At 43.3% G+C, this 26,974-nt stretch overlaps 1 protein-coding gene and 1 non-coding gene across 3 annotated transcripts in view; both read right to left on the minus strand.

The window, feature by feature from the left end:
* LOC113407556 (E3 ubiquitin-protein ligase COP1) overlaps positions 1–26,974 on the minus strand; it is a 204,436-nt gene that overhangs the window by 2,367 nt on the left and 175,095 nt on the right. For both annotated transcript variants that reach the window (XM_026656196.2, XM_026656197.2), the window contains exon 19: positions 337–381. In XM_026656196.2, coding sequence (XP_026511981.1) covers positions 337–381 — 45 coding nt within the window. The remainder of the gene's footprint in view (positions 1–336; positions 382–26,974) is intronic.
* LOC113407573 lies at positions 23,752–23,888 on the minus strand. The gene has a single exon (XR_003370015.1).

Consider the following 26,974-nt stretch of genomic DNA (forward strand, 5'->3'; position numbering starts at 1 on the left):
TCAAGGGTAACATACTGCAAAATGTTTCAAGCTTTCCCGCTCCATGTCGGTTTCTTTCTCATGCTGCAGAGAGCCCCGAGCACTGGCAACGGCACAGTGGCTGCTGGACAGTTGCCATCATGTTTTCCACACCTGCCTCCTAACTTGGCTTCTCTGCCTTCAGTTCGTTTTATTCTCCTCTCCAGCTTGTGCCAAAGGCAAATGCATCGCTTAAGCTACAAACACCCACAGTTGGGATGACCTCTTCTAACTGCTTCTCCTGGTAGAGTTGTTATGACCTTGCTCCCTAAGAATGGATTCAAGTGTTTAAAAATGGAGATGCAGGAAATCACTTACCTTAATTGTACCCTGACTGTTAGCAGCGATGAGCACATTGGATTCCTGAAAAAGAAGAGGAGCTATCAGAGTTTGCAATGCAGGTTTGGAAGGGGCATAGAGTAGGAGACTGATTTTAAAAACATTAAACACTTGTCTGATTTCAAAGGAATTGAACTCTTGCCATTTCTGTTGGGCTTTTGTGGCCAGAAATCTTATTTTGAAAGATTACATCAGCTTGAAGAATTAGGAAGCAACAATCCTTAGTGCTTGCACAGACATTTAAATCTTGAAAGTAAATTACAAACACAAATTAATTGTCACAATACGCTTCTGAAGACGACAAGTAGTATAATCATCACTCATCTCTTGCAGTATGTATACAAAGGTCTCTGGTGCCTAAACTAAACCCAACTGAACTGAATAATTAACATGACCCCCAAACCCTCCAACTAAGGCAACATACTCAATTAAATAGCCAAGAAATCTGAAATAGAAACTAAAATAAGAGGAATATAACAGCTTCTCACACACAAATTGGAAGGGTCAGAAAATACAACAGTTCAGAAGGAAGAGAATCAGAGGACTTTGGCTCTGGCCTGAAGGATGCTAGAGAGATGTGATGTAGGTACCTCTCTTAGGTATGTATAGAGCAGTGGTTCTCAACCTATTTACCACTGTGGGCCGCATATGCAGCTCACTATGTGTTCCGTGAACCGCATCCACACAATATATCTATATATTGCAGCTGTGTGCTGATTGGGCCGTAAGTGGTCCACAGGCTGAGAACCACTGATATGGAGAGTCAAACTAGGTACACCTCGGTTGTCTATTTATATGGCCTGCTTCACCAGCCTGGTAGATCCCCAGGAAAATAAAGTTCCCAAATTGCAGGCTCTGGATGGGAGTGGGAGTGTGTAGGAGACGGCAGGCAAGTCCACCCACTTCAGATGCTTTGGTGGAAAACAAGGTAGGGGGAAATATCCAAAAAGAAAGAAAAAAAGGAGAGAGAGATTATCAATAAGTTAAAAGAAATAACTACTAGAGGGAGGAAGAACCCTGAAAAAGAAATCAAAGAGGCAGAATCACACTTCTCAGAATGGTTTCCCACATCCCTTCTTTTCCAGCCATGCAATACCAGCAATTGTAGTGTTTACTGCCAAACTGCTTGGTCTAAAAGCAGCTGATATTAGAAGCAGCAAGATAAATGGAAAGATCTGTCTCAGAAAAGCTATCCACCCTCAGATGAATTTGGCTTAATTATCCCATCACTTCACGCATACATTTTTAATAATCTCAGTGAACAGAATATCCCCACTTCAAAGGCGCATTACACACTTGCATTCTGTGTGAGAGTTCGAGGAAAACGGCTAGCCTAAACCAGCTGTGTGTAAAAATTGGTAGATGCTGGCACTTTATAGCATCAGAGGTGAACACATTGTTAGCTCAGCACCTAGCAAGATTAGGCTACAAACTGCCTCATCGTGAGGTTCTGAAGTCTGCAGGACCACCAGCTTTGAAACAAAGGGAGAGAAAACTGGTATATTATTCAACATAAAAAGCTGGTTACCTAACAATAGTTGCCTTTTGGTAAACCACTGGACTACTGCATTACAAATGGATTTGATCATCCCTGGATAGCGTCCATTACAGGCTTAGCAAGAACTTTGATAGCATCTCACATGTGACCCTCTAAGCCAAAGCACTTGTATAGAAAATATGCCCTAAAAAGAACCATAAAGTCCCCATTTCAATTCTTACACTGGATAAGAGGATGGTCTTGATATTGGCACTGTCTGAGAATGCCACAACTTCTCAATGTAAAGCATCAGAACATTATGCCAAATCACAAGAACACTTATGTCATTAAGGAAAATCTTTGATAAACATGTACAGAAACAAACAACGCTGGGACTCAAATGCCTGACAACTAGATTACTTTGAGATATCTGACTAATTTTTGAGACAAGGGAGGAGCATAAACAGATATCAAATGTCTAGTACAGAGGGCTGGAGCTGATAAGTGCAAGATTGTTGGTTGTGAACGATTCTTGTTTGCATTGTGAATGACTGGTAATTCAGCATCGCTGCTGCAGTCTGTCAGGGCACCACTGCCAATGAGCTCTGGCTCAATGGGTTGCTTTACCAGATAAATAAAACAAAATGCCAGAGGGTAATTCATTCTTTCCTGGGAACCTGCCGTTTTTCCAGCAGAACCTCTCTCTGGGTCTGAGATAATCACTGCTCTGCTGCTTTCATCCCCAGCACACAAACAGGAGCAGACACAGGGGAAATTAGCACCAAGTCTGTCACTGAACAAATGGCCACTTGCTTGTCAAAGCACTCTAGCACTGTGGTTGCTTCTACGGGGGCACAATCTAAGTAACTTTTTTATCCCCTGGAGGAGCAATTCTCTTCCCCTTTGTATTGCCTATAAAACAGCCATTATGCTCAATGCATTAAAAACCTAAGCAGGCTGTGAAATAAAAATTATTCACATAGCATGTGATCTGTAGATTTACAGCTGGTGACAGATGCACGTGTTTAATCAATCTTTTTGCCTGTGTATACATAAAAAGTTGCCCAGTTTGCACCATCTCTAGGGTTGATTTTACTGCTTAACAGGAGCCATAAACTCGATTTTAAGGTTCTTTGATTTATGCCCAGAACATACCGTGGCCTTTATCAGCATATATTAGATGCCATCAAAAGGCATTACAACAACTTACTATGAGGGCAGGAACCTCTACTCTGCCAGACAATTGTATAAAGAACTGTTGCTTACCCTACAGTAACTGTAATTCTTTGAGGTGTTGGATCCCACTTTAGAGGTGCATGCACTTCACACACGCAACAGAACAGCAGTGTCCATTGAGGCCTCACATGCACCCAGTGCCACCACAAGCTCCTGCACAAGGACATAAAGGCCAGGGAGGCAGTGACCCCCACCCCACCCCTGAGTTCCCTCCCAAATCAAAGGCATTTACTGTGGACTCTGAACATCAAGGATGGAAGGCAGGTCATGGGATCCACAACGACTACAACATCTCAGAGAACCAGTTACTGTAGGATAAGGAATCTTTCTTCCAGTCTAGGTGGCTGGCAAGCGGTATCCTCTCTGGATGGCAGGAATGAGGAATGTCAGCAGCAGTAGTCAAAAATTGAAGTACCAGCTCTTCTGAACTTGGCATCAGACTGGCTGCCATGCAAAGGCATTATGTTTGACAAAAGTCAGTGGGCTGCTCCCTACTGCTGTGTCTCTGAAGTAGGCCAAAGAAACTGCATGTGCCCTAGTGAAGTGTGTCTTGGCATTTGGAGGGAAAAGGCCCTGCATGATCCACTTAGAGATTCCCTGTGATGAGATGGCCTGGCCTTTTGATGAGCCCCAAATAGCCACAAAGAGAGGAGGAGACAGTCTGAACGGTTTGGTTCTGTCAAGGTAACAGAGAAAGGCTCTGGAAATGTCCTAGGTATGTACCTTCTTCTTTCCTGGAGTCAAGTGTTGCTTCAGGAGGAAGACTGATAGGGTAACTGACCGATTTAGGTGAAACTCCAAGATCACCTTAGAGATAAAGCTAGGGTGTAATCTCAAATACCTTGTCGCTGAAAGGACGCATAAGGAGGTCTGGTCATAAGGACCAGGAACTCTCTGACTTTCGATGCAGAGGTTACTGCAGCCAGAAAGATGGATTTAAGGGAAAGGTAGCAAAATGAATGACCCAATATTGTACTGCAGGGGTGGGCAAACTTTTTGTCCCAAGGACCATATCTGGGTATGGAAATTGTATGACGGGTCATGAATGCTCACAAAATTGGGGGTTGGAGTGCAGGAGGAGGTTGGAGCTGCAGAGGAGTTTGGGGGGCTGGGGCAGGGGGTTGGGCGCCGGAGGGGGGCAGGGGTGCAGGCTCCGGGAGGCGCTTATCTTAAAGCGGCTCGCAGAACCAGCAGCATGTTCCCCCTCCAGCTCCTACGTGGAGGCGCGGCCAGACAGTGAGTGCTGCCGTCGTTTGGGATAGGGGCAGTGTGTGGCGCCCCCTGGCTGCCCCATGCGTAGGAAACGGAGGGGGGACATGCCTCTGCTTCCAGGAGTTGCATGGAGCGGGGCAAGCCCCCGACTTCACTCCCCGGCGGGAGCTCAAGGACCGGATAAAAATGTCTGGAGGGCCGGATGCGGCCCCTGGCCCATAGTTTGCCCACCCCTGCTGTACTGACTGGAGAAGCTCAGTAAGTTTCAGGAGAACAATATATGGTCCAACTCACTGAAGCCAACCCACTGGTGCCACAGACAGCTTGGCACTGAACACTACACTGACACCTACAGTAGGGATTGTAAACCTTTGCATTTCTGAGCCCCCCCCCCCCCAACATGCTATAAAGACTGCAGGGCCTGGGGGAGGGGGGGGGAAGAGAAAGAGAGGGCCCTTGGGCATAGGTGTAATTTGACTTCTATTTTCCAGGGGGGGCTGGGCAGGGCCTGGTGGGGCTCAGGTCAGTTCTGCACAGTGGGGACTGCAGAGGGAGCGACCACTCCACCCCTACTCACCACAGCAGGCCACCCAGCCTGTCTGGGGGGGTGCAACCAAAAATTATACGAAAGAGCGGGCGGGGGGGAGGGAGGGGGGTTGGCTGGGGCTGTGTGCGGACAGGGGTTAGCTCAGGGTGCAGAGAGGGGCTGGCCAGGGACTGTGTGCAGGCACAGGGGTTACTCAGGGTGCAGGGAGGGAGTAAGCTAGGGGCTGTGTGCTGGGTCCCCCTACAGTTGCTTCTCCCCGAGGGCTCTGCCATCCCGGAACCAGGTCCCCCCGCCCAGGCACCCCTTACTGGATGTGTGAGCAGTCAAAGGGGGCTGGGAGCTGAGGAGCAGCCACAACCCGGGGCACCGGCAGATGACAGGGGAATGCTGTGCCTGCCCCCTGCATGGCACCAGCCAGAGCAGTAACTCTCTGCATTGCCTGGCTCCAGCTTCCCGTCTCCAACCTGGCCAGGGGGTAGGGCCTCAGGGAGGAGGAGGAGAAGGAGAAGGAGGTGGTGGGGTGTGTGTGGAGCTGCCCCCAGGACTGCCCTGCTCTGGGTAAGGCACTGCAGTTTGGTGGGGCAATGCCCCCCATGTCTGTTCATGGGCTCAGGGTTCTGCCCCATCGGGAGCACCAGGGCTCTGGCCCTGCAGCTCCCAGCTTTAGCCCCGCAGGGGGCGCTGGGGCTGCAGCCATGAGGCCCTATGGGTCCCCCTGAAAGGGCTTGTGGCCCCCCCCCAGGGCACTGTGGACCCCCAGTTGAGAACCGCTGACCTATGGTACTGAGGTCTGGCACGCAGAGGGGCTGCTCCAAACAGAGAGACTCCAGGCAGAGCTCCATGTCTTCTCACAAGGACAGATCACCTAAATCCTCAGGTGTCTTTACTTAGCACCATCTTCTCTGCATTGGTCTTTGATATCACTTGTCTGCTAGACATGGTGCTAGAGGAAGCTAGCTTGTCTGCTACCAGGACTCTGGAGTTCATCTCCTCAGGACCTGAAGAGACTTTCATAGGTTGAAGTTTCATCTCTGGGAGCAACCACATGTCTTGTGACTTATACATTCTTGCGGCGAATGAAAGGATGATGGGACTCTCTTAAACTGCAGAGGCAATTGCTGTGTCCACCTTTCAATGGAAGTCCATCGCAGGACGGTCAGGGCTTGAAGATTGCGGATTTTGGATCTGCCATGTCGAGAAGCCCTGTATGGTGCGTAGGGGTGGGGGATCTCTATTGAAGCTTTCAGGGGAGTCTGACCATAAATATTCAGTTTATATGGGATTATAGCATTCACAGCTGTCATTGCTCAGAGAATTAGAAGTGTGCTGGAAGTTTTGAGCAGTCTGAAGAAATTTAGTCAAAGCTAATAACTAGAAGGTCAAACACACACCAGCGTCTGTCTCATTGCCGAAGGTGGTAAAGGGGAACTGAGGGAGAGTCACAACTGTCCTGTCCTTTATGTATTCCTATGAGAATATGAGGCAGCACAAGCGTGTATGTGCAGCCCTAACAGATGCTGCTATTCAAAAGGCTGATCTTGGGCACCTGCATATCTACAATAGGATCCACACTGACAAGTACTCAAAGACAAACACTGTTTCAGACAGCAACTGAAAGCTCCACTCAACCACTCATACCCAACTATATAATCATCGAGTACTGAGTCTCTCCCCCCCTTCCGTCCCCACAACCTCAGGCACTTTGGGTGAGTTGTAGCATTTCTAAAAATGAAGACTAGATGGGCACTGATGAGAATCAAGCATGGCACAGGCAATGGCTGTCTAAGCTTCCCTAGTACAGCTCTGCCAAATGCTGGTCCCTGAAGGGTTGAGATCCCTGTCCTGGCAGCTCCAATACAGGGATCTCAACCCTTCAGGCTGGATCCACAGGCATAAAACACCCATTATTTTTTGGGGGCTGGGAGAAAGCAAAAAGGGAGAGGAAAGACTGCCCCTTTCCTGTTTTTCCATTTCCTTTGTCCCCCAAACCAAAATTTCAGAGGCCATAGATTAAAACCTAAGCCAATGCACCAAAGCATCTTCCTGCCATAGTTCTTTCTGAGAAACATGTATTCTTCCTAGTAGGAGTTGGGGGATACAAAACCCTGTAAAATGCCAGGCTTGGAAGTGGAAAGCTCTGCAATTTAACTCCCCCCCCGTTAGAGATCAATAAAAAATTCAAGCTGTAGCTATTTTAAATGCCCAGAACATTAGTATTCACCCTGCCAAAGGTGCTCTCCTGAGACTGAACGTGTGCTTTACATGTTTTCCCCCGATATAAAAACGTGATCCTATCCTGAAGAGCTCAAAATAAAAAGGATTAACACATACACCATGCAGATCATTTCTTTTTCTTAATATAACCCTGTCTGTGAGGACACCTCTTCCTTGTCTACAAAACTCAAATGCAAAATATCACAGCCTGGTGCAAATATGCCTGAAGAAATAGTTGCAAGTTGTCTGAGGAATAGGAAAGCCAGGATGCTGATTTCTAAGCACATTCTCAATTACTCTGTTTGAAATGAGATACTAAATTAGGGTATTTTTTATGTACCAATTACACAGATTATCTCTGAATGTGATAGCTAAAAAAAACCCAAAAAACACCACATGAAATGTAGTCTTATTGAGAACAAAAAAAGTACTTGAACTGAAAGAATTGTACTGAGTGTCTAAACAAACAAAGCTCTCCAGCCATGTAAACTAGCAAGTCCAAGAGAAAATGCATAAATAATGCAAGGGCATTTCATAAGGGCAGTTAACCTTTTAAAGTTTGGTTTTGTCAGACTAACAGACTGGAAGCTGATCTAGCTACATTTTCCACTGAAGGTAAAATTGCTACATTATGTTACACACATGGCCCTGATTGCAGAAACAACAGGAAGCAAAGTTTGGCAAAGGAAATATCAAGATATTTGATTTTCATTTCGGTCATGCCCTTAATGTTACCAATTGTGATGGTGCTACACACTGCAATGAACTGCAGTAATAGTTTGATGTGCTGAAGCTACAGTTTACTGAAAAGATTAATTCAATTGTAGCCATTTGGAGCAGGGATCACCTTTTCATTTGGTGTGCTCGCTAATGTTAGGTCCAGTTACTTTTCACATTTAAAAGGATTCACCCTCTTTTTTAGGATAACATATTTCCCCCAAATTTACAGTACACTCTGAGGGTAATGTTTGAATATTTTGGGAATTTTCAACTAAACTTATTATTTAGATTAATTTCAAATGGGACCATCATGAAAATATTCTCTGGAGCCTGACCCTTTTCCCCCTCCCAGACCTATTTTACTAAGAAAGGGATAGTTTATCATTACACTTTCCAAATAGTTAACATTCATTGCCAGCTAATTTGGAACATATATTCATGTTCCTAGTAAAGATGGCTGCCATTTGCCATTCTCTCCCCCCATGAGATTGAAGCCACAGGCGGTTTTCATGAAAGATTGCCCCCATTTCACTAAAGCCTTTGCTATCACCTGTTATATCTCTCAACCTTCAAGCCTTCCAATGTGAGAGTCAAGCCATCGAAATGTGTGAAAAAATGGTCAAATGATGGAACACCTTTGCTGCACACCAGGTCATGATGGTTTCTCAGTATAAAACCTGATTTAAAAGAATATTTTCTCATTGTATGAATAAACCAGTTTTTAAAAAAGGAATCTGGAAAAGAGGAATTCTGTCACATGAAACAATATGAGGCTCCAATATGGGTCATCAGCACGTCTGAACCCTAGACCTGCAAATCAGATCCCTACCCAGACTGCTAACATGTGAACTACTGAAATAACTTATTGGCTATGGGAAGGACTAATGTCTTGTGTGTAGCACTTCTGTTTATCTTTTAGAGGCAGAATTTCTTTGTGATGATGCAGAGTCTGTAGCTGTCAGCGGAAACATGCTGTGTGGCGTTTTAGGGAATAGTTAAAAGGTGTCTGAAACAGAACACAAGGATCTTTCAGGGGATGGCTCTGACAGACCTGGCACAGGTTCTGGAGGCAGTGATCCCTTTTTCTTAGCCACTGAGTGCTCTAGGGGGAGCTTCTCCCCCGAACATCTTCTAGCAGGTTTTGGTACCAAAGAATTGAGGAGGGCCTGTGTCTTTTCTTCAGTGCCGGCGAAAGGGATCAAGGAGCCTCACATATCTCGGGTGCGACGCTCTGTATTGAGGCCAAGGTATTTGTGGCACTCTCCACATGCACCAGCTCTGATACAGGGCAAAGTGTTACCCCCATAAGCAGACACTTGAGCCTGGCCGCTCTATCTTTGAGTGGGGCTTAAAACCTTTACAAATGTGACATTTGTCACTGCTATGGGATTCTCCCAAACATTTCAGGCAAGATGGATGCGGGTCATTGACCAGCACAGGCTTGTTGCAAGACCGGCAGGAATTAAACCCCAGAGAGTGAGGCATCGTTCTGATACCAAAAGATTAATTTTAATCAAAAAGACCTAAAAACTAAAACCCAGCACTAAAATCTAACTCAACTAACGTTAACTAGCTAACTCATTTCCAATAGTAACAGGGAATATATATAAAGGAGCGAGGGAAGAACTAGGCACAAGAAGTCTGAAATTGCTCCAACAAAAGTCACCGGTGGTAAGAAGGAACTGAGGGACATCGGGGGCAGCACCACGCTCGTATACCTACACGATGCCTCATGTAACGGCAGAGGGCACACAGGCCAGCCCAATAGGTACTGTTGAGAGAAAGAAGTTCCCTGACAACTGTGCATGGAGTGCACGCATACCCACAGTGGAATGGACATGTGCAAACACTTGAAGAAAAGATATTACCTCACCCATGCTGTCTCTTGAAATTCCTGGGACCAACACTGCTAACATGAATTCTATACATCATTCTGACAATTTTCCTTTTCACATGTGAAGATCAAGTCTCTTCAACACAAAAAAAGATCAAATTAGGATTATTTGGAAAGAAATGTGCAACAGCCCAGCAAATGCAAGAATGCACCCAGGTGTCTCTTTCCAGCTTCAGCTGTTTAAAAAAAAATTCCATGTTTTATATTAAGTTTCTTCTTGCTACCTGATAACTGTGTATTTTGTAACAATGAAATTATTCACACCGCGAGAGACAATTTTTCTGCGTGTGCGCGCGCGCGCATAAAAATAGAGAGTTGTCCAATTTTTGTCATGTCTGGTACAAACATGTATGTGTGTTTTCTTGTTACACAGGAGTTCACAGACTCTCTACAGGATCCTACATCAGGAGCAAGCTTTCAAATTAGTGCTTTCATCATCTTAACACAGGCACAACCTGCAGCTTCTATAGAAGACGAGATGTGGACTAAGCAGAAATTCACTTCCCAGCCTGTTAAATCCCTCCACATCATTTTAATGCAGACCAACGCCTTTAGCCTCTCTCTCTTATTCAGACTTTCCTTTAGATAAAATAAATCCCTCAAAACCAAAAATGTTTTCTGGCATTTTTTTGCCCTGCATTTTCCATCTGAGCCACATGTGGATCCCTTGACATAAGGAACATCTATCCCCGCTTTAATAAAGCCTCTATACTGAAGGCACCCTTTATTAGTGCCTCTCTTTTTTGGATTTCACAGTTAATGCATTTTTTTCTGCTTTTATTTAGGCTGAAGTCAGCACAATATCCTACCGTATAACTGGAAGCTCATTTACTATCATACATACACAAATTTATGCCTTCACTCACAGCATATGGGGGCACAGCGGAAAGTAGTCAAACACTCGCTCCAATGAGAGACACTCGCATAAGAAGAAAGCCATTTGCCAGCCAAGTGTGAAATCATTTTTTCTTAGCATGACCTTTCCTTTCAGCATGTGCTTTTCAGAAAAGCAAGACCAAGAGGGCAATTCAGGACCTGGCTGGAACAAAAAAGCGTGTCTGACTGCATGTGTGTAGGGAGCTGCCCACAGGTTGCTATTGATTTATCCCATTTTGCGAGGTCCTGTGAACCCTAGACAGAAAAAATTAAGGCCCACAAATAAGAGGGGGAGGGGGCTGTAAAAAATGAGGGTGGGATTTGGGGATTTTCTCTGAAACTTATGCAGCAGGTGCAATTCTCTCTGTATTTCAGTCATTCTGACACAAAAATGTATACAAATAAGCACCTACCTGGAATTTACTTGGAATTCAGTCTGGAATAATTTGTCAGTGACAAATTATGCTACAAACACCACAAACTACAGAGGCCCAATGGCTGGTGCACAGTTCCCAACAGGCAGGCAGAGACAGACATTAAAACCAATGTATGTCAGTATCAGCATTATGAAAATTCCCCCTCCCCATACGAGGGAATGCTGAGCTTCACTGCCCATCTCCTATCCACAACAAGGTCTCCAAAGCCCCCCTGTCCCCACACAGCCATTTCTCCTGGGACAGACTTACACTTCAGACACTCTCCATAAGGAGTAAGTTTGAGGCCCTTAATGAAATCTCGGCTTTATACAAATACAGCAGGTAATAAGCCTGCAATGCTACGTACAAACATGCAACAAGTTAGCATCACTATTGCAATACCACAAGAAATGGCTAGGTAAAGGCCTAGTGTGGATTGCCTTTGCCCATCTATTTATATTTGAAAGCCCCAAACACCTATTTGGTGATTCCAAACCAAGTTACGCACCAGCTAGTCTGAGGACTGCAGAGGCCCAGGAGGAACCAGCCATTATCACTGTTGTATTTGTTCTCTCCCCCCTTCCTCCTCTCCTACTGTTTGTTACTTTCTCTTCTCACATCTTGTCTTAAACTAGAGACAGTTCTTCAGGACACAGGCCAGGCTGTCGTGTGTGTTTGTGGAGGGCCCCAGGCACTGTTCATTACCACTGCTATTCTTGTTCTTATTCCCCGGGCTCCTCCCCCAAATGCTCACTCCACAAGAAGGAACTAAAGATCAAATACACACATTGCACCGCTCTATAAGATGCTCCCAGGTCCTGAAAAAACTAACATTTAGAACCATAGTGGCAATAATTCTGTTAAAAAACAACAGTGCACAATAGACTGAGGGTACGTCTACACTCAGAGCTAGGGCTGTGATCCCCAGCTTGCAGAGACATACTCGTGCTAGCTCGCTAAAGATAGTAGCATAGCCATGATAGCATGGACAGCGGTGAGCAATGGCAAGGGATAGCCAGGCCAAGTACAAACCTCCCTGGAACCTGTGGGTAAGTACTTGGTGCAGTTAACCCATTCCTGCTTCTCGCATACTGAGGCTCCAATACTGTTTTTAAGCACACCAGCTTGAAGAGAACTAGCATGAGTATGTCTGAGAGAGCTGGGAATCACAGTGGCAATGGCAGACATAGCCTAAGGGCTTATATACATTTAAAATGCTAGAGTGGCACAGCTGTGCTATGGCGACAGGAGGGATTCTCCTGTCTGCGTAGGCAATCCACCTCCCCGAGAGGCAGTAGCTAGGTCGATGAAGAATTCTTCTGTCACCCTAGTTCTATCTACATGGGGATTTAGATCGGCTTAACTATGCCGCTCAGAATTATGGACTTTTCACACCCTGACTGACTTAGTTAAACTGACCTGATTTTCTAGTGTAGACCAGGCCTATGAGATGTAATCCTAAAAGCACCCCAGTATCCTGGCATTTGGGTAGGGGAAGAAAAGAAACCCAACAAGGTAGGGAACTTCCGATTTTTGTACAGAAATTGCCCTGCAAGATCTATGACAGGCAATCACTCATCACAAACCGGAAAGAGAAAGCAGGAGACTAAAGGCCCACAGTGAACCAAACAAAATCTGAAATTGAAGGGTCAGTGTGCACTACAATCAAAGCTATTACAGCAGAGCTGCTAACAACACAGTTGCAGCCCAAGCTGGTTAAAACATGGTCCTGGTCTTGTATCAGAGGGGACCAAATCATGCCCCTGAACCATGCTAACCTTGGATAGTGTACATGGGCCCAGATACTTGTGTACGCTCCCATATATTTTCTCTCTCTTTCCTGTTTTCTCTTGACCACACAAAAATGGATATTGTGTATCACCTACAAAACTCTGCCTGAAGACAACTGAAGCATGCTCCCACTGAAGAGTGATAAATCGTTTTTAAGTGGGTCTAGTAGGGGTCGTTCTTGAATTACACAAAACTCTTTCCCACTTGCTTTATGGAGCCCAATTCACTGTCTTGACACTGCTTGAGGCTCCCTTGGACCAGGCACAAAAGGTTGGTCCAAATATTAAAGCAGAGTCTCCTGCACACAGACACTGACCAGCTAAAGGCTTGCTTCTTAATCGCCTACTTCTCCTACTCTGCCAGTGCTGAGTTTCATCCTCTAATTAGGTGAATGATACAGGTTTAAAAACTGACCTAACAACCCTGACATTAATATTTTAAATTATTAATTCTCAATTCTATAATGCCAATAAATCACTTATATGTGCGGATTTAATTAACAAGGCAATCAGTAAAATATAATATTTTGAATTTATATTGCACATTTCACCAGAGGATCCAAAGACATGGTACAAATACTAATTAAGTCTCAAGAAGTCCCCGTTAGGTAACTAAGTACTAACCTGATTTTACAACTGGGGAAACTGAGGCAGTGCATTCACCTGACATGGCCTAAGCTGCAGAGTAAATTGGTGACAAAGACATCAGTAGAACCCAGGAAGTTTTTACTGAGGAGATGGAATAAATATGCAGGGATGAATATAAAGGGTTAGTTTCCCTTATATAAATTCTGCTTCTGGAGTACAACATTGACTTACAAACTGAAGGAAAACCCATTTCGAAGTTTACTCTTCGCCAAGCAGATTAAGAGCCCAAATTACTACTAGTCTAGTCTAGTCACTGTTTCTAGCTCTGGACTCAAGGACACACGCCCAGGCCCAGACCACTTATCCAATGCCCTTCCTTGGGATGTGGGATACCACGCTCTCCAACCACTCTAAATCCTGAAATCTGTGTCTTAGACTGCCTGAGCCTCTGTCACTTACACACATGCCCTCAGAGTTCCATCCAGACTGTGGGCACTCTGGGCTTTTAGTCTAGATCCTTCAGAGACAACATAGCAGGAAAACAAGGAATGCAGTCTTAGGAAAGGAACTTAACCACTTTACTCTTATAAAGGACTGGAGAGCTCAAACACATCCTCCCCATGACATCTGATCTCAACCCTTCTACGGTTTGTCAGCATTTCAGGCTGGGCAAAGTCCATACTGCTTGCTATCTTCTGCAAGGCCTCCTTACATGTGGTGATGACCGGCCCTTTGCACAGAGCAGAACCCCACTCTTGTGCACAAGACTGGCCATACTGGGTCAGAACAAAGGTCCATCTAGCCCAGTATCCTGTCTTCCGACAGTGGCCAACATCAGGTGTCTCAGAAGGAATGAGCAGAACAGGTAATCATCAAGTGATCCATTGCCTATTGCTCATTCCCAGCTTCTGGCAAAGAGAGGCTAGGGACACCAGCCCTACCCATCATGATTATTAGCCATTGATGGACCTATCCACCATGAATTTATCTAGTTCTTTTTTGAACCCTGTTATAATCTTGGCTTTCACAATCCTCTGGCAAAGAGTTCCACAGGTTGACTATGCTTTGTGTGAAGAAATACTTTCTTTTGTTTGTTTTAAGCCTGCTGCCTATTAATTTCATTTGGTGACTCCTAGTTCTTATGTTATGAGAAGGCATAAATAAGACTTCCTTTTTTACTTTCTCCATACCAGTCATGATTTTATAGACCTCTATCATATCCCGCCTTAGGCTTTTCCAAACTGAAAAGTCCCAGTCTTATTAATCTCTCTTCATACGGAAGACATTCCAGACCCCTAATCATTTTTGTTGCCCTTTTCTGAACCTTTTCCAATTTCAATACATCTTTTTTGAGATGGGGCGACCACACCTGCATGCAGTATTCAAGATTTGGGCGTACCAGGGATTTATATTGAGGCAATATGATATTTTCTGTCTTATGATCTATCACTTTCTTAATGATGCACAAAATTCTGTTCGCTTTTTTGACTGCTGCTGCACATTGAGTGGATGTTTTCAGAGAATTATCCACAAGGACTCTAGGATCTCTTTCTTGAGTGGTAACAGCTAATTTAGACCTCATCATTTTATATGTATAGTTGGGATTATGTTCTCCAACACGCATTATTTTGCATTTATCAACACTGAATTTCATCTGCCATTTTGTTGCCCAGTCACCTAGCTTTGAGAGATCCTTTTGTAACTCTTCGCAGTCTGACTGGGACTTAACTATCTTGAGTAGTTTTGCACCATCTGCAAATTTTGCCACCTCACTGTTTACCCCTTTTTCTAGATCATTTATGAATATATTGAATAGGACTGGTCCCAGTACAGAACCTTGGGGGACACCATTATTTACCTCTCTCCATTGTGAAAACTGACCATTTATTCCTACTCTTTGTTTCCTATCTTTTAACCAGTTACCAGTCCATGAGAGGACCTTCCCTCTTAGCCAGTGACAGGTTACTTTGCTTAAGAGCCTTTGGTGAGGGACCTTGTCAAAGGCTTTCTGAAAAATCTAAGTACACTATATCCACTGGATCCCCTTGGTCCACATACTTGTTGACCCCCTCAAAGAATTCTAGTAGATTGGTGAGGCACGATCCCTTTGCAAAAACCATGTTGACTCTTCCCCAACAAATTATGTTCATCTAGGTGTCTGACAATTTTGTTCTTTCCTATAGTTTCAACCAGTTTGCCTGGTACTGAAGTCAGGCTTACCAGCATGTAGTTGCTGAGATCTGGAGCCCTTTTTAAAAACTGGCATCACATTAGCTATCCTCCAGCTATCCGGTACAGAAGCGGATTTAAATGATAGTTACAGACGACCGTTAGTAGTTCTTCAATTTCACATCTGAATTCCTTCAGAACTCTTGGGTGAATACCATCTCTGGTCCTGGTGACTTATTAGTGTTTAGTTTATCAATTTGTTCCAAAACCTCTTCTAATGACACCTCAATCTGGGACAGTTCCTCAGATTTGTCACCTAAAAAGAATGGCTCAGGTTTGGGAATCTCCCTCACATCCTCAGTCATGAAGACCCATGCAAAGAATTCATTTAGTTTCGCAGCTGTGTCCTTATCGTCCTTGAGTGCTCCTTTAGCATCTCAACAATCCAGTGGCCCCACTGGTTATTTAGCAAGCTTCCTGCTTCTGATGTACTTACATTTTTTTGCTATTACTTTGAGTCTTTGGCTAGCTGTTCTTCAAATTCTTTTTTGGCCTTCCTAATTATATTTTTACATTTCACTTGCCAGTGTTTATGCTCCTCTCTATTTTCCTCATTAGGATTTAACTTCCACTTTTTAAAGGATGCCTTTTTGCCTCTCTCTGCTTCTTTTACTTTGCTGTTTAGCCACTGTGGCATTTTTTTGGTTTTCTCTGTTTTTTAATTTGGGGAATACATTTAAGTTGAGCCTCTATTATGGTGTCTTTAAAAAGTTTAAAAAGCAGCTTGCAGGGATTTTACTTTTGGTACTGTACTTTTTAATTTCTGTTTCACTAACTTCCTCATTTTTGTGTAGTTCCCCTTTCTGAAATTAAATGCTGCAGTGTTGGGCTGCTGTGGTTTTTTTTCCCTGCCACAGGGATGTTAAATTATATTATATTATGGTCACTATACAAAGTGGTCCAGCTATATTCACTTCTTGGACCAGATCCTGTACTCCACTTATGACTAAATCAAGAATTGCCTCTCCTCTTGTAGGTTTCAGGACTAGCTACTCCAAGAAGCAGTCATTTAAGGTGTCAAGAAACTATCTCCGCATCCTGTACTGAGGTGACATGTACCCAGTCAATATGGGGATAGTTGAAATCCCCCATTATTATTGCGTTTTTTATTTTAATAGCCTATCTAATCTCCCTGAGCATTTCACAGTCACTATCACCATCCTGGTCAGGTGGTCGGTAATATATCCCTACTGCAGGGCCTCCACCTCTCTGCTATGTGCGTCAGATCCATCAGTCATGCTGCCCCCCGCCCCTCCCCCCGACTCCATCCTACCCGCTATGCAGGTGCCTGTGTAGAAAGGCTATTGTTCCATGGGAATGGCCTAGTAGTTGAGTCATTCAAGTTGATGGAATGCTCTCTGTGATGGTCCTTCAATGAGATTTCCTGGGCAGGGCAGCAGTCTATAATGCAGTACAATAATCTGCCCTCGGGCAAATCCAAACTTGGGCTCAACCGATGAGACAAAACAGAATTCATAATTTGATTCAGAAATAGCCCACTCTGTTACAAAGCTTTCTTCTGGGGAAACTCGTTGCATACTCATTGAGATACTTTTCCCGGTTATTACATGTATAAAATTGTGTGGCCAAAATTTTTAAACCTAAGTGCCTGAGGTTCCTAAAATCCATATATAGGCAGCTAAATAAGACTGGCCTGATTTTAAGTAGTGTTGAGCATTGATAAATCCCACTGAAGTCAATGGGAGTTAACGCACTCAGCATCTTTGATAATCAGGCTATTATTATTAAGTTCCTAAGTATGGATTTAGGAGTCTAAACTCACATGGGCAGGGTGCAGCACCTTCCTCCTCTTGGGGATGGTTCACAAGGTCCTGGCTTCCTTGAGGGTCATTAGAGGACAGGCACAACTGCCAGAGCTGTAGCAGAAGTATACCATTAGAGACTTGAGATCATTTAGAACCCTGTGAAATCATCAGAACCAGAAAAATGTACCAAACTCATTTGGTCAGTACAAGCATAAATGAGGGGGAGTGGAAGGGCATGGCCACTAAATGGGAATTAAAAAACCACCCTCAGAATAAGAAAACGTTGAAGCATGAGCATGTGTATTTTAATGCCCAAATGGAGGGAGTCAGCTATATTAGCATGGGTTAACAAGGAAATAAATATTGCCTATGAAGGTAGGCAAGACAGAAACAGGGTCAACACTAGGGGAGTACTTTGGCAGAGACACATGGAATTTTTCAGCCCACCTCTCAATTGTTTTAAAGAAGATGTAACTAAGTCAGACTTGTTACTGTTCATCTTATCTGGTTAGGCTGTCAGCCATTTGGGGCCGGGGCTGTCAGTAGATGTTTGTAAGCCCCCCAGCACAATGGGATCCTAATGCTGATTGCAACTAGGGTCCCCGGACACTCATCACTACCTCCCAGCTTTGAAAATTTTGGACACGTTTGTTATAAACAGACCTATACAATTTCATTTTGTGCTTCAGCATCAATGTACCAAGGGGATTACACAGGGCTCAGGTATATGAGGAACACACACTAAGAAATGTGAGGGGTTCACTGCATCTGCAAGCATTCTAATTATCCTTCTGGAAGGGCTAGATGCCTGGCAGCAATGAAAAGTCAAAGCCTCCATTTCTCTCTTAGCAAGTAATGATATTGTTAATGACAACAGGAGCATAATGCTCATAGCTCTAAATGTGGGCATGGAAGATACCATCATCCCATGGCACTGTGCACCAGCGAGTGGCACTAGTGTGTGTGTGGATGGGGGGAGGGGGCGCATAAGAGAGGTACTCAGGAAATAGTGCAGTTTCTACAAGGGGAGAGAAGGTGTAATTACAGCATGGGGCTGAATGCGGGCCTAAGATGTTTTCATAACAGAGTTTGGGGGTAGATGAGAGAGAGAGATGAGGCAAGTGTCAGGAAAGCCAGAGGAGGAGACTTCAACAGTCCAGGCACAATCAAGATCTGGACAATGTTTTAAGAAGTGGGGAAGGACTTTTTGGTGATGAAGAAATTAGACCAGCAAGACTCAGTGATGGAATCTATATGGGTGAAGGGAAGGAATGGGCAAAGTCAAACATGGTACCTGCCGCTAGGATGGGACGCAGGCAGCACTGTCATGTACCTGAAGCCCCGAATCCCCCAAGTTTGTCTGCACACTGGTGAATACACTGGTTTGACTGAACTACACACACCCCCACACCCTCAGTAGTGCTACGCCATACACCAGTTCACCACAAATGCCTCTGAGTTTTAAAGATTGATTTTATCTACACTAAAGTTGAAAATCTATGTTAACTCTGAAAAAAATTCACTACCAGAATTATGACATCCTTCAAAATTCAGTTCTGCAGATTTCTACCAAAAAGGACCAAGCACGATGCTACAGGACTGAAAATCTCGCTATTGCAGTAAGGACAAGGCAATGCAACCTTTACAGCACTATAGTGCCTCCACTAGTCTCCAGAGATAGAAAGCTCTTTTCTGAAAATACTGGTGCAGAAGGCTGAAGTGTCTTGGGGGTAGTGTGCAGTTATAGATTTTGACCAACCAGAGCGTTTTTTCTAGTGTGAAGGTAAGTTATGCAGGAGGGGATGTGCCGACAGATTTGAGACTGACTGGAAAATGGTTAGAACCCATATGCATAGAGAGTAGTTTTGATGTTATCTTCTACTGTGCTTTTAAATGTCTTAGCCTTAAAGTACAGTTTTAATCTGAAAAGTTTAAAAAGTCACATTTTTACTTAACAGGTCCATTGGTTCCCTGTGCATATTTGAGAGTTATACATTTAGAGTCATAAGGTTTACTTATTCCCTTTCTAGTCCTGTTTGTACTGCAGAAACAACCCAGCTAAAGAGTGAGCGAGGTTGTCCTATATATCAACAGAATTGTTTCCAACTTCCCTGTTACACCAGAGAAAACCCACAGAAGATAATGGGGTGCAGAGGTGTAACAAGGAAACACACCCTGCTTGACTCTCAAAACTCTGAGTTTGCAGAGCTGACAATTAGAAAAAAGTATCTTTTCACGTGTAAACCAAAGATGTTTGCTCTGGGAATCATCAATAGAGGATAAACATGGAACCCCGAGATGCCACTTTAAAAGAGTTAGTCTTCAGAGTAAAGTCACATTGTTCAATATTGCTACAAATCACGAAAACATAAATGTTTGCAGTGTTGTTGTAGTCCTGTTGGCCCCAGGATATTAGAGAGACAAGATTTTGAGTTACGCAGAGCTCTTCAGGTTTGAAGAAGAACTCTGTGTAGCTCAAAAGCTCATCTCTTTCACCAGTACAAACTGGTCCAATTAAAAAAAAAAAAAAAAAATCAACAAATCTTGGGTATTGAGAGAAATTGTGATGAACTGAAGTTTAGTTAGAGCTGATCTGTTATAGGGATAAAGGAGTGTCTGTCCATAAAATGTAAAGCATTGTATTAATCCAACAGCTGTGTACAGTATAGATGACAAATATTTCAATTTCTCCTTAACATCTCACTATTGATCTTTCTTTTTTTTTTTTGCGGGGAGGGGGGGGAGGAAATGGAGCACAACTACTCTTAGGGTACGTCTACACTTACCTCCGGGTCCGACGGCAGGCAATCGATGTTCTGGGATCGATTTATTGCGTCTTGTCTAGACGCGATAAATCGATCCCGGAAGTGCTCGCCGTCGACGCCGGTACTCCAGCTCGGCGAGAGGAGTACGCGGCATCGACGGGGGAGCCTTCCTGCCGCGTCTGGACCCGCGGTAAGTTCGGACTAAGGTACTTCGAATTCAGCTACGTTATTAACGTAGCTGAATTTGCGTACCTTAGTCTGAAGTGGGGGGGTAGTGTGGACCAGGCCTTAGGATGTTAAGAGCTACAAGCAGAAGTTCACCTTCACACACTTTTGCACAAGTACAAACAAAAACAATTGCTCATTAGTCACATTAGAAGTCAGACAAGCTGTTAAAAGTTGCCATCTTTCCCGTTTTTCAGAAGATATCCCATGTTTGACAGTACCATCTCACGAACTTGGCTTGTAGCATATTAAAGTATCTGAAACAGACACAGTGCAATACACATGCCATGCACGACATCTTCAGTTTGTCTTGCAGAATAAACTATTAAAGATGGTAATCCTACCTTTGCATGATCTGAAAGATTTAAATGCGGCCTACAGCCTGCATCTGAATTAATGCCGAAGGGGACAAGGAGTCAGTGCCTTATATAACTTTATCTATTAGACTGGTCCAATGACTCTAAACCTTTCCTGCATGCAGAGGGGCAACTCAAGTTAGTAGCATACACTAGGTACACAGCTCAATAGCTAGAAGTCACTTCCAGTCTCATTCTTCTGCAATGTTTTACAGATACAAAAATGAGAACTTAAAAAAATTTCACCATGGACTGAGTTTAAAGGCAAGTAGTTTATATTCTGCCTCATTTTATTTTGACAGATTTACTGATTGTGATAGCAAAAGATGAGAGAGATGCATGAGTCCCAACACCACAGGGGAATTCCCTATTCCTGTCATACTGAAAAATCATTTCCTTTCATTCACCCCTCACTTCTAACTCAAACTAATACTTTGAATATACTAGTCTGTCTGCAATTTTATCATTGAATAATTGTAAGTTAGTTGCAAAAAGATGACAGGACCATATATCCTACCAAGTAACAGTGCCAACATATATAAAAATTCCCACCTAAAAATGTGTTAGATTCAGTTATGGTTGCTAGACTGCATAAAAAGGAAGGAACTAAAAACTTAAGTCATTCAATACACCATCTATGCTCCCTTCTTAACCCTAATTACTACTTTTCTACAACTCACAGCCCACATGTATCTCCACGAACGCTGGCCATGTGATCTGATGACTAGCAGAGTTAGTGTGGCTTTCCTACATTACAAGGTATGTAGCTTTGCATGGTTCTGCCTCAGTTCCCTCACATGCCAGGCAGAATGTCTGTGCCAAAGCACTGGTACATCAAGGGCTCCATGTTTCTATCCTACACAAGTTCTTATACCTGCCACATCAGCGCAGCATGAGTGCCTTCCAGTCATGCATTAAGTACCATAAAACTAGCTGTAATTTGTGGTTCGTTTTTTTCTTGCGTGGCACTAGAGCCTCAGTGTGTCGGGTTCCCTCAGCACTGCTGCCCCTTCAAGCACCAATGTCGTGGCACAGGCACCCTGGGCTCTCCTCACAACCTTAGTTCCCTGCATGCTTATGGACAGAGCCCCTCCCACATCCTTGCTCAAACTCTCCTAACTCCTCAAAGTTCTGCTCAACCCCTATTTACCCCCCACATCTCTAGTCACCACACTACTTATACCCCTACTTGCTCCCATGTCCCCCCAAAGCCTCACCTCTCCCGAGCCTAACCACATGCTTCCGCCTACATATCCAGCAACCTTGCTCAACAGAAGTACATGTAGAGCACAGCAAATCACATACTTTTTTGTGTCGATTTCACGCCAAGATTCAGGCAGACAGTCTGGCAGCACTGGAATACTGAAATAGCTGATGGATCTAAACAGTTCCATCAGTGAGGAGTCTGATTATCCCAAAAAAGGAAAAAATTGTTATCTTTACATTTTAAAATTCCAGGAGTGGCTTATGACCAAGATGAGATCAGATTATGAAAGAATTTTGGAGCTTGTGGGAACTATGGTTGTATAACAGTGAACGCAAAAGAAAGTGAGGAAAATAGGAGCATTTTAAAATCTTTTCTTTGCGAAAGTTAGTAATTTTTTCACTAAAATAATTTCACAGAAAATTCAACTTTTCTCTGAAGAGTCACTGCACCAGATCTGGACACTAAAATAAATGCAAAAGCATTACACACAGGGTTTTGAGTCCTGTTTTAAGCAAAAATTTCAGTGCAACCTAATCAATGTAATACCGCGTGAAAAATGCCAGCATGACCAACGTGAGCATTTTTATAATGTCCATTAAATACATAAAGGGCAGTGAAGCCCAAGCCCCAAAGCTCCCTGGAGTTCATACTTATGGTATTGGGTATTGACTGTTCATTTAAAAATTAACCAAACAAGGTGATAAAACAGGATCACTTGTCTGCATAAGAGAATCAGGACTAGAACAGTAAGGGTGTCAGGAGTCACGTGCTTTGGTAAAGCCTAGTCCACTGAACCTAAACCTTTCCAGAGGTCAGAGAGAATTCCAAATACAGATGCATTGGCATAGCAAAGGCAAAGGCAGCATGTGGGTCGTTGCCCATATATTTCCTTTTTAAAAAATAGCAAATTATTCACTTGGAATTATTAATCATACGCCCTTCCTGAACTCATCCATTAGGTCATTACCTTATCTTCCAAATCTGTCAAGTCCCACTTATGTCACTATGTCTATAAGAAATCAGCCAATTCATAATGACTCAAAAGGGCAGATGTGGCTAGTTGTAACTTGTAACCATTTAAAAAAAGGAAAATTTATTTAACAATTGTATATTTTATTGTCGCTCTTCTCACCGTCACTTTTTGATGTCAATTTTCTTTTTAAATTGCATGCTCTTTGTGTTTCAGCAGCGGTTTCATTGCACTTAGCACCCTGGGGTCCCAATACTGACTGAGGCCTAAGGGTGCTACAACAATATTTCAAAAATATTAAAAGCAGGAATATCTGGATATCAGGGCCTAGAGAAGGTCCCTTCCCTAAGAGAAATTTACTGACTGCTACGGCCAGCTTGCTTAGCCTAATGAGCGCCTTAAAAAAAAAAAAAATTCACACAAAGCCTGACAGCTATGATTATAGCCTTAGCTAAAAAATAAGGATCTGGGTAACTACCGGCAATTATACTCAGCTCTGAAAATTACAGAGGGAACCTTGCCCAGTAGCACTCCCTCACCCCCAATCCATTACAGCTGCATTGTGCCACTGCCTGTGGCCTTGTCTACTCTACAGGAAAAAGTTCATCTAACCTATGCAATTTGAGTTATGTGAATAGCGTAACTCAAATCGACATAGCTCGGATCTACTTACCGCGGGGTCCACACTACGCGATGTCGACGGGAGACACTCTCCCATCGACTGCCCTTACTCTTCTCGATCCGGTGGAGTACAGGAATCGACGGGAGAGTGATCTGTGGTCGATTTAGCAGGTCTTCACTAGATCCGCTAAATGGACCGCCAATGCGTCGATCCCCCGCTAAGTATAGACAAGCCCTGTGGAGACCGCTACAGGAGCGGGGAACAGGTCTGGATGAGGGTGAAACAGTGTATGGAGGGGAACGATCAGGTTTGGCTAGCTGTCCTAAACCAGACAGAGACCTCCACTTTATTCTAGGAAGACTGCAAATGCAGACAAAAGACATTTCATTTGTCCACATGGTCAGACCCTGCAGCTTCCAGTTCTAGTGCGTTTCATTATTAAAAGGCCTTTTGTTACGTAATCTTTTTTATCCCAGGCCCCGACTGCATCAAATCCTAAATTAAACACACTTTAATGCATGCAAATAAGCTAAAGAAAAAAGGATTCAGATTACAGAAAAATATAATTAAGTAGGCAAATTTAACCCAGAAGGTCAAAACTATTATTAGCCAATGTGTGAAAGGTTGCAAAGAACACATAAAGGGAAAGATGTGCACACCAAACACATACATAATGGCATTAAACGAGGCACTCAAGTCTCCTTTGCAATTAACTTGGGGGAACAGCTCATTGGAAATTTTAAAAAGTTTACTTCTGCTAGCCTGACATCAGGTCAGAAACAGCTCTGATTTTATCAGGCCCAAAGATCTCCTGGCCTTGACTGTGCTCTAAACCATGCAGAACAGCAAGCTATTGGTGCACTGAAAAGCTAATGTCCTTACAGTAATGCCACTGAACATCAAACTGCTTTTGAACAAGGATATGCATATTAAATGATTTAGAATATATGATCTGTCACTGGATGGTAGAAAAGGGGACAAGGGTTTGGATTCCCCATGGCATTGACTGGTGAGTCAGAGCTACCCAGGCTCTCTGGATATGTCTACACTGCAATACAACACCCATGGTTGGCCTGCGTCAGTTGACTCGAGCTCGGTGTGTGGGGCTATAAAACTGCAATGCAGATGTTTGGGCTTGGGCTGGAGCCTGGACTCAGGGACCTGTGAGAGGGTGCCAGAGCCCATGATCCAGACTAAGCCCAAATATCTGCACTGCAGTTTTATAGCCCCACACCCCAAGCCACAATCAGCTGACACAGGCCAGCCATGGGTGTTTTATTGTAGTGTTGACATATCTTTTATGCCAGGATTTCCAGAAACCTCACTTGGGAACAAGGGGTTAAATAAATGGATTGTGTTTTTAAAAAAATATTTTTTGTAAGTGAATTTCACTTCACTTGAAGTTGAAGGAAAAATCATGCTAGCTAAGACCAGGTATAGCGAAAGGAAACAATGTATAAGTATCAAAGTCTGTTCTTCAGTTCTGTCCTGCAGCACATGCTGCTATAATAGTCCTGGAGCTCTCCTGAGCCGAGAGTGTCCATTACACATAATTGCCTCATGGTTTGGGGATAATCTGGAGACTACATTCATTCTCATTTGTTAATCTTTTAGTCAGGATTAGAATCCAGATCCCAAAAACTGAACATCAAATGCATTAAATCAATTCCAGCAAACCTCAAATAGCGACCTGGTAACAATAGACTTTTATGATGTCCGGGTAATTCATAGATAAAATGAATCCTGTTTATTGGATGCCAAAATAATTTCTGTCTCCCTAGTAACATACTGCACTGACTTAACCTATTCCATTCCATAGCTTACAATGGTAACTTTTGTCTGTCAAACAGAAGCATGCTCATTTTTAACAGACAGCAAAGCAGAAAAGAAAAGAAAAAAAACCCCCTCTGCCTACTCATGGTGCTACTTAGTGTGCATATCAGAGAAGCGAGTGCATGGAATCTGTATAGACTGATAATTTCTTCATATTGTAGGACCATAAACATTTCACTAAGGTGAGATGCTGTTGGGTAAAGTTTATCATATTTGAAGACAACTCACTCATTTTTGTTGAGCATTAAGTCTCGCCACAGATTACGCTCTATTCAGAGCAATGAATAGGAAATCAGGTTCTCAACAGTTGGAGGGGATTTTATCTTTAAGCCCAATTCATAGGACAAGTGAAATCACCTCTCCTTTATAATGAATAATTTTGATACAGTTGGAGTCAGTTTTGCACAATGGCTGTAAAAAATCTTCAGATAAAAAAACCCACTGTCACTTCAATTTCAGTTTAACACTCAATGTCATTTTGAATGCATGTGGAGATTACCAATAATATATGATCAAAAAGGAAAGAAAATTCCAGCAATAACAGAAATGCATTAAGATACCAAAGATTCTAATAGCAAAAGGCAAGTTTAAAAGGATTCAAGCAAATAAGGATTAAAATAATCTAGTATTTGTGCTTCAATGATACAAGCGAACAAAACTCTGTTGACAGACATGGTATCTGCCTGGATATCCTTCAGCTGCATAAATATTAGAAAAGCCAACCTGAAGAAGATAGAAGAGGTGAAAGAAGAAGTATTTATCCTATATTTGATTACTTGTCTAATCTATATCATTCTCTCTGGACTAGTGCCCTTTAAATATTCCTCCTGCACAGCTGTTGATTTACTCCTCAATAGAAGTCATGGTGACTGAACCCAGAGCGAATGGCAATTATACATTGCTATTTTATTGGCCTGCTGATTCTTCAAAACAGATTAACACAGACAGTAAGAAAGGACTGGACAGAACACAATGGACTTCTGAGGAAAGGAACTATTTGTTTTACCAGGACTGAATACTACGGATTTTAATTTACAGTGAACTGGTGTATGTTTTTATCAGTAATAGAAAAGAATTAACGGTAATATCTAGATACGGTCATCTACAATTGTAGATCATGACTTCAAATGAACTGTTGCTGTAAGAAGTGGCATTTAAGAAAATAGGCACATACAGTATGTGGTTTTTCTGAATGGGGAGGGGCAAAGGGAGAGAAAACATGGCACAACGTGTGTCAGACTTCACTAACTTTTGTCTCAGGAAAACTGGGTTCAAATTTCGATTCACTGCATGAAATTCATGTAACAATCTCAACCTCTCTCAGTGTACACTTGTCCATATCACAAAACCACCATGCAACATTACGTGTTTCTGAGCAGACGGTCATCACTTATGGCGCTTTATAGTTTCAAAGCTCTGTATAAAAATTAGTCCTCACGGCACCCATCTGAGGAAGGTAAATATAATCCTCAGTTTACAGATGAAGAAATTGAAGCACAAAGAAGGTAAGTGAGTTGTCAAATGTCACCCAGGGAGTCAGTGGCACAAGTAGGATTAGAAACCAGAAGTTCCTGGAGCTCAGGCCCATGTTCAGTATATTGAACTACAGTGGCCTAGTCTACACTACATAGGTAGGTCGACGTAAGGCAGCTTATGTCAACCTAATGTCGTCTG

The sequence above is a fragment of the Terrapene carolina genome, unplaced genomic scaffold (genome assembly GCF_002925995.2).
Source record: "Terrapene carolina triunguis isolate 2854851 unplaced genomic scaffold, T_m_triunguis-2.0 Scaffold212, whole genome shotgun sequence".
Classification (NCBI taxonomy): domain Eukaryota; kingdom Metazoa; phylum Chordata; order Testudines; family Emydidae; genus Terrapene; species Terrapene triunguis.